Below are 10,924 nucleotides of genomic sequence, written 5' to 3'. Positions count from 1 at the left end.
TGGGTTTCCTGTATACTTCAATATCCAGGTCCCTCCCCTCTTTGATAACTATAGCACAGTCCAAAAAAGCCAGTTTGCTGTCTTTCACATCTTCCCTTGTGAACGTGATGTTTTTGTCCACCGAGTTTATGTGTTTGGTGAAGGCTGGAACCTCGTGTTCTTTAATTTTGACCCAGGTGTCATCCACATATCTGAACCAATGACTTGGTGTTGTTCCCTTGAAGGTGTCCAGGGCTTTCTTTTCCACTTCTTCCATGTAAAGGTTCGCTACAATTGGAGACACAAGCAAACCCATGGAACAGCCATGTTTTTGTCTATAGAAAACTTCCTTGTGCTTGAAGTAAGTGGTATTGAGACATAGGTCCAGTAAGGAACAAACTTGTTCTGGGGTCAGCTTTGTTCTGCTGCTGAGGGTGGTGTCTTGTTGCAGCCGTTTCCTAACTGTATCAATTGCCTCGGCAGTGGGTATGCATGTGAACAGAGATGTTACGTCATAGGACACCATTGTATCATCGATCTCCAGCTTTAACTCCTTCACTTTTTTTGACAAAGTCCATGGAGTTCTGAATGTGGTGTACTGTGTTTCCAACTAAGGGGGCTAAGATGTTGGCCACGTATTTAGCAATGTTATAAGTCACACAGTTAATGCTGCTGACAATTGGCCTCAAAGGGGCTCCTTCTTTGTGTATTTCTGGGAGTCCATATAGGCATGGAGTGGCTTCGCCTGGGTAAAGGCGACGGTACAAAGCTGGACTGATGACCTTTTCCTTCTCAAGGTGCTGCAAGCAGCTGCAAGCATAACCTTCTTCTTGTAGTTGCTTGTTGGATCTCTCTTGAGTTGCTCATATGTGTCTGAATCGTTGAGCAGTGTGGATACTTTGGCATGGTAGTCTGATGTATTCAGTACCACTGTACACCTTCCTTTATCCGCAGGCAGGATGGTGACACTTGAGTCCTTGGCAAGTGATGTCAGAGCCCTCCTCTCTTGCAGACTTAGGTTGGAAGGGGGAGCTTTAGCATTAGCTAGGGCTGCTGATACTTTTAACCGGATGTTTTCAGCCTCATCCACTGGTATCTTATTGTTGTGGATGGATGATTCTGTTTAAATACCGGGGAATTCCCTACCAGTCATTTGAACTGAAGAAGCCACTCGGATGAGTGGTGAAACGTTTTCAAGAAAAACTCAGAAAAGTCCAGTTGTTTTAGACTTAATTCTACTAGATACTGAGTATGTATTATTGAAATTTACTTTTGTTCTAATATGTATATATGTGTGTATATGTACGTATATATATATATATATATATATATTTTATACATTTGTGATGCGTGAATAAAACGATATTTCTTCATAAGTCCTGTGTGAAGCGGTCCTTCTGTTCAAGTATATATATATATATATATATATAATCTTAGAACATGACTAGTTTAGAGTCTGTTATGTAAAATATATTCATTCGCCGATTTCTATTGATTTTTGAATCCCTCTTTCCATCCATCAGTTTGTGGAAATCACCCTTTATTTGAAAGTTACTATTGGAACCAGGAAGCAAAGGGAGTTAGTTCAGCTCAAGGAAAATGGCCCTGGATAGCCAGTATCCAGCAACAGGAAGGCAACAGATATGAACATGTATGTGCAGGGACCATTCTCAACAATCAGTGGGTTGTGATGGCTGCCCACTGCTTCAACGATCTGAATGAGTAAGATCCTCGTCAGTTTCTTTATTAATAGTTGTTCTACTGAGAAACATGAATGTATTTGTAGTGAATTTAATTGTCAGCTTGGTACACTCTAGCCACCAAAGGCTGACAAGACGTTATTGTACTGTTATTGTTTAAACAGTTATAAACTGCAAAACACTTTGCAAACACTCAGCTGTATTATATGCTATTTCTCTTAATATATAATAATAATATGATAACACATGGTTTAGGGGGTTAATAACAGTTTAGACTTTGATAGGGACTATAGGGTTGTGGCTGAAGTGAAGGGCTGATTTATATGATATCCTTTTATTTCTTATTCTAGTAAGAACCCAGCAAGCTAATTGCAGCTAGTGTTTGGAGTACGGACCCTAACATCAGACATACCACAGAATCTGGTTTGAAAGCTTCAGAAAATCATTCAGCATGAAGATTATTATCCAACAAAAGAGCGCAACGATATAGCCTTGGTACAACTGGATAAGCCTATTCCATTCGACAGCGAGACTCAAGCAGCTTGTATACCCATGCCATCTGCTAAACTTCAGCATTTTACAGAGTGCTACATTGCAGGATGGGGTACTCACGATGAATGTAAGGCTTTGATACAGTACTATATATATACTATATATATTTCATTTTACTATAACTGCAAGTGTCAGCATTTAACACTTTGTAAAACATTAGGCTAAGGTCTCACAGAGAAAATGTTTAAAAACGCCAGATTTAGTCCAGTACCAATTCGCAAGCACAAAACTGTACTTATTTATTTACATACAGATTACAAGTATTTTTCTTTAAAATAACTTTATCTGATTATCTGTAGCTGAAGAACCAGTGAATATGAAGCAGGAAGCAAAAGTTGAACGTATCGATATCAGTATCTGCAATGGCACCAGATGGTATAAAGGAGACTTAGGAGATTCTAACCTGTGTGCCAGCCAAAAGACAGGGGCCACTTACAGCTGCCTGGTATGTTTTATATTGTGCATATCATCTGTTGTGATGACTGTTTCCTAGGGATGAGAGCTTTTCCTCATTAACTTTTAACTACTAAATTATTAATCTTTAAAATCTCACAAAGTGCTGTTACATTGACCCTAACTCATCCTAGAATTTGCATGTCCACCTATATCATTATTGTTAGCATTACAATGGGTTGTATTTAGTTTTTTATTGTTGGTGGTTAGTATACTAATTTTCACATTGATTTTGCTCTTGACTTAGGGTGACAGTGCTGGGCCCCTGATGTGCAAAAGGGATAAAGCCAAATTCTTCTCTGTGATTGGGATAGCAAGTTGGGGATCAGGCTGCGGTGAAATTTGCTCCCCTGGAGTTTACACCTCTCTGCAGAAATAGTTATCATGGATAATTGATAAGGTCATCGGTGAGGAAAGAAAAATGAAATCCTATACTAATTAAATCCATTCCTATGGAAACCCTCAAGATAATGTAAGTGCACGTGCAGCAAAGGCAAACATTTGTCAAAAATCGTAGAAAGCGCTTTTCACTTCAGGAGTCTTAACAAATTCCATCATTTCACATGAAGCATGTAAAGGCTAACTTTAAACTGGAATCTTCCCACCAGTCCCAGGAAGATCAGTCACATGAAACAAAGAGTGTGCTTAACCAAAGTATTATTGCTGCCCATGAGCTTATGAAATGGACTCTACATTCATTGAGATTCCTAAATTATAAAGTCACATGAATGAAATTCATGCATAAAGTGCTGGGATTTGGCACATCCAGTGGTGTAACTGCTAAGGGGCGCAGATCTTGCCCTGTAAGTCTTGCTCCCCTTTGTGCTCCCCCCACTCCCACAGCAATTCCACGTTCCCTTCCCCTTGTGTGTTTACATACATGGGTGTTGCCCACGGATGAGGGCGGTGCAAGGTTACATCTCTAGATAAAGTCACACAGCTATTATGATGAATAATCATAGGAAGCCCTGAATTCCCTAACCCATACTCTATACCTACCCCATTGTCCCCACAATATTACATAAAAAAATAATATCAAATAAAAATGTTCATTCTGATAAAGAAAATATAAGTGATTAGGACTTATTTGTACATAGCATACTAGGTTTATACATTTGTTTTGGGATTTACCACTGTCCCACTTACCTGCAGAAACTAGGATATGAGTTTAACAGTATGGTCCCATATTGCCAAAACCATACAGGGTGCACTCTTAGTGCTCTAGCACTTGTGTCTGTAGCTATGGTAAACAAGCCCTTTAATATAGATTCTTGAACAAATACAATTCAAACTGAAAATAATATGTTACAATATAGAGATATGAAATAATGCTACTTTATTTGTAATTTATAATAAGTAAGAAAAATCTATCTAACTACAATATCTATCTATCTATGAATTTGTTGGTCTGTAGTTCTTCTGTGATAACTAGCACACAGGTCAGTTTCTTTGCTTGCATTCCGATTAGGCATGCACCAGATTGGGTTCGGGATTCGGGCCTGCCTTTTTTTTGAAGGATTCCGTTTCGGCCGAATTCACGGTCCCGGCTGAACCGAATCTGGATCCTAATTAGCATAAAGTAGCATATGCAGATTAGCATTCAGAGAGGTTAAATGGTAGGGGGGGGAATTTTCGTGCACCAATTTTTGACCCTTCCCGATCCTAATTAGCGTTACGTGGGATGGCATACGCGGCTCCACGATTTCCGAAGTCGGCAAATTTGCCTTGAGAGGAAACTTCGGGCAACTTTGGCAAATCGCGGTGCCCTCGCCGGCCCCCCACAGGGGCCCCCACTGCGCCTCCCTAACCCCCCCACAGGGACCCCGGCAGTTCTCCTCTGAGTGCACGTAAGTTGAACGCATCAGGGGAGGCACAACATCTGGCGGGGTTGGGCCTGGGCCACTGGGGCCCTTCGGGTTTTTTCTTGGCAGCCCAGTCCGACCCTATGTGCAAACATAATTGCAAGATTTTTATTCACAGTCTGAATATCCTTGAAGCTTTTTATACATGACATATTCACAAATTGTGAATATTTATGCGCACACTTCGCGTCCGATTTACACCAAAACTTTAGTGTCGGAAAACATATTTGCTAAACTGATTTTGCAAATTGAGAACGTCTGTGCTATATTCGCGCATAATAAATCGTGCACAGAGAGCATGCTTGTGCAAATCACAATCTCATTTGTAAATGTTTGTGCACAATTTTTATTTCACTGTGATTCACAAAAATAGGAAACAGCAGTGCGAAAATTAAGCGTTTAGGGAAAACATTTGCGCAAACAAACATTGCTGCAGAAACTTTAATAGAATATTACACACTGCAGGGGTCATTTGCCCTGCCCATGTTTACATTTCTAAAATTAGACAAGAATGGTGCATTTATTGTGCAAACATAATTGAGAGTTTTTATTCGCAATGCAAATGTCCTTTACAGCTTTTTATATGTGCCATATTCGCAAATTGTGAATATGTATGTACACACTCTGCGTCCGAGTTACAGCTTTGGTGGCAGAAAAAATATTCGCTAAACTGGTTTTGCAAATTTTGCAAATTTATGTTCACAAAGGGAAAATTGCAGCAACATTCATGTACAATAAATGCAGGCTTGCGCATGCAAACCACAATCCCATTTGAACATTTTTGCGTGCAAATCACATTTAAAAAAAGGATAGATGGGCACAGCAGTGCGGGGGAAATATGCGCAAAGCAACAATTTGCAAAAAAAATATGTGATGCACAAACTTTATAAATGACTCCATGTATTTTTTATTAGGTTGAGGAGGTCAGGATACAGTATACAAACACTTTGGGTTTTTTTTGTTTGTTTGTTTTTTTAATTTTACCACTTTGTTTTTAGTTTCTTTTACCTAAAAACTGTTTATTTTGACAGCGTGACTATTGGATCAGATATTCTGACCACTAATTACACTGTCATGTGACTTATTTTGTTGTTTCACTGATTTGCACAATTTTTGTGGTTTTATCGCATTTTATCCCTGTATAAGTGTTCCTAATCTGTTTTTAGCATAGCTTTGCCAGGTGTAACTTCGGTGTACAAAAATAACTTTGCCTATTTTGAATTCATCAGAATGTGTACTTTCCAAAAATATAGGGTTTTCTGGGGGTCTCTGTATAGTTAGGGGGGGTTACTGCACATAATACACTGTCAGGGGGGCTCTGTGTGCAAAAGCTGAGTTGGCAGGCGAGAAATCCATATGCGCTATTTTCGTTTTGGGGTCAGTACATACCGCAGACTTTGGTATATCTATGCATATTGGGCATCAAACTGTTCAGTAGACCTCTGGTGTTCCTATTTGGGGTGACTTGCCTTTGTACGCAAGAAATTGTGTGAGATAAATGCGGCAAATTGCAACATTTTTAGGCAATTTTCTGAAATGTCATAAAAACCAATAACTTTAGGAAAGCTCTGCAGATTGGTACTTTGGTGTAGAAAGGACTCTTTACACTTGTTGGATTTGTCAGAATGTGTACTTTCCAAAAATATATGGTTTTGTGGGGGTCTCTGTATAGTTAGGGGAAGTTTCGGCACATAATACACTGACAGGGGCCTCTGTGTGCAAAAGCTGAGCTGGTAGGCGAGAAATCCTTATGCGCTATTTTCATTTTGGGTTCAGTACATACCGCAGACTTGGGTATATCTATGCATATTGGGCATCAAACTGTTCAGTAGACCTTAGGTGTTCCTATTTGGGGTGATTTGCCTTTATCTGATCTTTATCAAGAAATTGTGAGAGATAAATGAGGCAAATTGCAACATTTTTATGCGATTTTCTAAATGTCATATAAATCTGCAAACTTAGGAAAGCTTTACAGCTTGGTACTTTGGAGCAAAAAGAAATGTTTACCCATTATAGATTCGGGGGGATGTGTACTTTCCAAAAATATATGGCTTTCTGGGGTGAGTGTACTTTTTTTTGTAGCATTATCCCACATAAAGGATGTAAATGTGTTGATTTTGCAGGAGCTGAAATGATAGATCATATGGGGGTATGTTCCCATTGGGGCCCCTACATGCCACATACTTAGGTAAACCTATACATATTGGGCATCAAACTGTTCAGTGGACCCCTAGCATTCAAATTTAGGTTTAGTTTTATCTTGGTACCTAATGCTATGTGGGAGACAAGATGCTGCAAAATGGAAGCTTTGAGGGGATTTTTGGAAATGTCATCAAAATTGCTAACTTTACAAAAGCTGTGTGGCTTGGTACTTTGGAGTAGAAAGACATGAGTACCCATTTTAGATTCGGGGGAATGTGTACTTTCCAAAAATATATGACTTTCTTGGGTGAGCATACTTTTTACTAGCTTTATCCCACATATAATGATGTAAATGTGTTAATTTTGCTGGAGCTGAAATAACAGAAATGATTAATCATATGGGGGTATGTTCACATTTGGGCCCCTACATGCCACATACTTAGGTAAACCTATACATATTGGGCATCAAACTGTTCAGTGGACGCCTGGTGTTCAAATACAGGGTGTTTTATCTTGGTACCTAATGCTATGTGGGAGATAAGATGCTGCAAAATGGAAGCTTTGAGGGGATTTTTGGATATGTCATCAAAATTGCTAACTTTAGAAAAGCTGTGCGGCTTGGTACTTTGGAGTAGAAAGACATGGGTACCCATTTTAGATTCAGGGGAATGTGTACTTTCCAAAAATATATGACTTTCTGGGGTGAGCATACTTTTTACTAGCTTTATCCCACATATAATGATGTAAATGTGTTGATTTTTCAGGAGCTGAAATGACAGAAATGACAGTACATATGGGTGTATGTTCACATTGGGACCCCTACATGCCACATACTTAAGTAAACCTATACATATTGGGCATCAAACTGTTCAGTGGACCCCTGGCATTCATATTTACTGTGTTTTATTTGGTTACTTTATGACCTGTAGGAGATAAGATACTATAGACTGGAAGCTTTCAATCGATTTTTTAAAAAAAATCAAAAATTTTGACAAAAACCAATAAGTTTAGAAAAGCATTGCGACTTGATAGTTTGGAGTAGACAGACAGTTGTGCCTATTCTGTATTCCCCATTATCTGTTCTTTCCAAAAATGTACAATTTTCTGGAATAAACCTTCTGTTAGTGGAATTTTTGTCCTTGAAATCTAAAGTATGCAGCTTTCTGGAGCAGTGCTTTGGAAATTTGGTAGTGTACTGCTGGAGGTTTTTGACCTATACAAGTGAGAAATCTCCATAAAACTATATATATTTGGTATTGGCACGTTCAGAAGACATGGGACTTTCCAAATCAGTTGTATATTCGTGCATAAAATGATTTTTGTTTCTAGTATGTGTTTATATTATGGAAAATTTGATTTTTTTTTTGCATTTTTAGACATTTAGAAGCCTATGGGGCTGATTTACTTACCCATGAACGGGTCGAAATGAGTCAGATTGCGTTTTTTTCGCAATGATCGGTATTTTGCGATTTTTTCGTATTTTTTCCGATTTTTTCGGCTTCTTTACGAATTTTTCGTTACCAATACGATTTTTGCGTAAAAACGCGAGTTTTTCGTAGCCATTACGAAAGTAGCGTAAAATCTGGCGATTTTTCGTAGCGTTAAAACTTGCGCAAAAAGTTGCGCTTTTTTCGTAGCGTTAAAACTTACGCGAAACTTTGCACCTTTTAAGTTTTAACGCTACGAAAAATGCTCAACTTTTCGCGTAAGTTTTAACGCTCCGAAAAAAGCGCAACTTTTTACGCAACTTTCATAATGGCTACGAAAAACTCGCGTTTTTATGCAAAAATCGTATTGTAACGAAAAATTCGTAAAGAAGCCGAAAAAATCGCAACAAATACGAAAAAGTCGCAAAATGTTCGTTTTCAAGTCGGAACTTTTCCAATTCGGGTCGGATTCGTGGGTTAGTAAATCAGCCCCTATATCTTGTTACAGAATTGCACAAAAAGTCTACCATATTTTGAAAGCTTAGGTTGTTCTGAAAAAAATGATATATTGTTTTCCTGGATAAACTAAAAGTCCCCCCGAGGAAAGGCCCCTAAAGTGAAACAGTGCAAAATGTTCAAAAACTGGCAATACAAGTTCCACTTTGACCAAAATGGCTGGCAGTAAAAGGGTTAAACAGTGAAAAATAAACATGCATTTTTTTAATTAGATCTGTATTGACTTTTTATAAATAGGAAAAAAAAATTAAATGCCATTGTAACTAAATTCCTGTGGGGAAAACTTTCCAGAGATTTCAGCAGTTCACATTCCCAGAGTGGACAGTTAGATAGTTGACTGTCTCATTAGGGAGACTGTATTCATGGAGAATTGATCCTTAATTTGGATGTCGTTCAGCACTTACAGAGAATTGTTACAGGACTGTTCACATTCTTAGATACCTCCAGCAGAAGATCTTCTGACTCACCTCCCTAAAAACTAAGATTGTCTCTCTTTCTCTGCTCAGCGTCAGTTTTCTCACAAATCCCAATATAGACATTTCTGCATGGGATGGTGAACTTGATTTCTCCATTTTTATTCCTTAGCCTTTAGAAGCTCAGAACTTCTTGCCCTTTTGTGCCTATCCCCTTTCTGTGTTTTTTGTAAGGACAAGAACCCAATCTCTACTCACTCAACATGGTTAAGGCAATGAGGTACTACATATACCTGTCATAAGCATTCCCTACCAATACATAGTTACAAGGTACATGTGGGCTTTCAATGCTTCCATAAAGAGAAGGGACAGGCCTACCGGAACTTAGGCAAACCTTCTTCCCTGAGGGTAGTGGCCCCTAGCGGCAGGCATTTTGTGGACAGTGAAAAATGTTTAGTTTTAGTGAAGAGAGAAAAGAAAAGTAAGACAAAAATCCCACTTTACAACCACACAAAATTTCAAACAATGCCTACAGTACACTTTCCTTCCTATACCTGGTAAAGTTGCAAAGAACTTTTCATTGTGTTCAAACAAACTATGAAGAGACAAAACAACACTATGAAAATTAAATAAGCATGAAGCAAATCTAATGTGGAGTAAGTAACCGTAGGTCAAATTGCCCCTATTTGGAGAGTTGTTGTATTAATGTGCATGCTATTGAATTCAACATTCTTTTACGTTTATTTTGTCCATAAAATATGTTTTCATTATATGCGCCATTAGTTTTATGACCATCGTAATCAATCTCAGCTGTTTTAAACATGAAAAACAAATCAGACACTGAGACAAACATTTCAGTTTATGAGAGTCTTCTCAATGATAGGAGATGGCTTCAGGGGAAATAAATGGTCTCTTACTTTATCCTGTCAAACAGTCTTTAGTTTTGGCTAACGTTAACACAGTTGGAAGTAATATTTATGCTTTGCTTAAAGACTGGCTGCAAAATTATTCATAGATGGTCAAAAGATTGTAAATGTAAAATCAGAAAGATCAAAGAATACTTTGAAAAGAATCATTAATTATATATTACATACATTAACTTTGATGATCTCTTTCTATTTCCTCAAAAATATTCTTAATACTTAATAAAAACACTTTGTGTGTAATAATGGTTGCACCCAACAAGTAAGTGTTTATGGGACTCATCTATATCTGCACTTTGTGCCACAGTGCAGCAAAATCCTAGCTGGGCCGGGGAATTGGATACAAGGCTTAGAACTCTTTGCCATAAGGGTACTCTGTATTTCAAACTTGTTCAATAAGCCTGTAATTCTAGGGTTCTCTTTCTGTGTTGCACCAAAGGGGAACAAATTTGGAGCCAGAATCTACAAACCAGGTGCATGTTGCATTGCACAAAACAACACCAAAACAATGGGTAAAATTTTGCATTTTGGGTAAATTTATTGCAGTTTGTGCTGATATTTAGCACTTTGCACATAGTATCAGTATTGTTAAAGAATCCCTATACTGTTTTCTAAATACAAAACGTTTCTACATTTTTAAATATTTCTGGGAATAAACAGATACAAATACAGTATACAGAACATAAATGTAGATAATTGAAATGTTAACATATTTATCAATAGCACTTTTGGAATACTTACTAAGTTAAGCAAATATTTAACTAGCCTAAACAAATTAAAAATCTGACTTTGAAAATGAAATATCTGGAATTTCAAAAGAAATTATTTAGAGTGCATAGTAATCAATGGCTAGTTAAGAGTCAATCGCTGTTTTTTTCTAGAAAAATGCAATAGTCTCAATGGGTGTTTTTTTCAGCAAAACAAAACACATGGCAAAATTCTAGTGCAGATATGTAA

General features: G+C 37.8%; 1 protein-coding gene across 1 annotated transcript; it reads left to right on the top strand.

The window, feature by feature from the left end:
• The first annotated feature begins 2,035 nt into the window (after positions 1–2,035).
• LOC116410840 (acrosin-like) lies at positions 2,036–3,159 on the top strand. Its single transcript, XM_031902026.1, has 3 exons — positions 2,036–2,298; positions 2,531–2,676; positions 2,932–3,159. Exons 1-3 carry the CDS (start codon positions 2,232–2,234, stop codon positions 3,061–3,063), a joined length of 345 nt encoding a protein of 114 aa, XP_031757886.1. The 5' UTR covers positions 2,036–2,231; the 3' UTR covers positions 3,064–3,159.
• The last annotated feature ends 7,765 nt before the right edge of the window (positions 3,160–10,924 follow it).

This window comes from Xenopus tropicalis, chromosome 5 (assembly GCF_000004195.4).
Source record: "Xenopus tropicalis strain Nigerian chromosome 5, UCB_Xtro_10.0, whole genome shotgun sequence".
Lineage (NCBI taxonomy): Eukaryota > Metazoa > Chordata > Amphibia > Anura > Pipidae > Xenopus > Xenopus tropicalis.
This window is presented reverse-complemented; position numbering and strand designations above follow the sequence as displayed.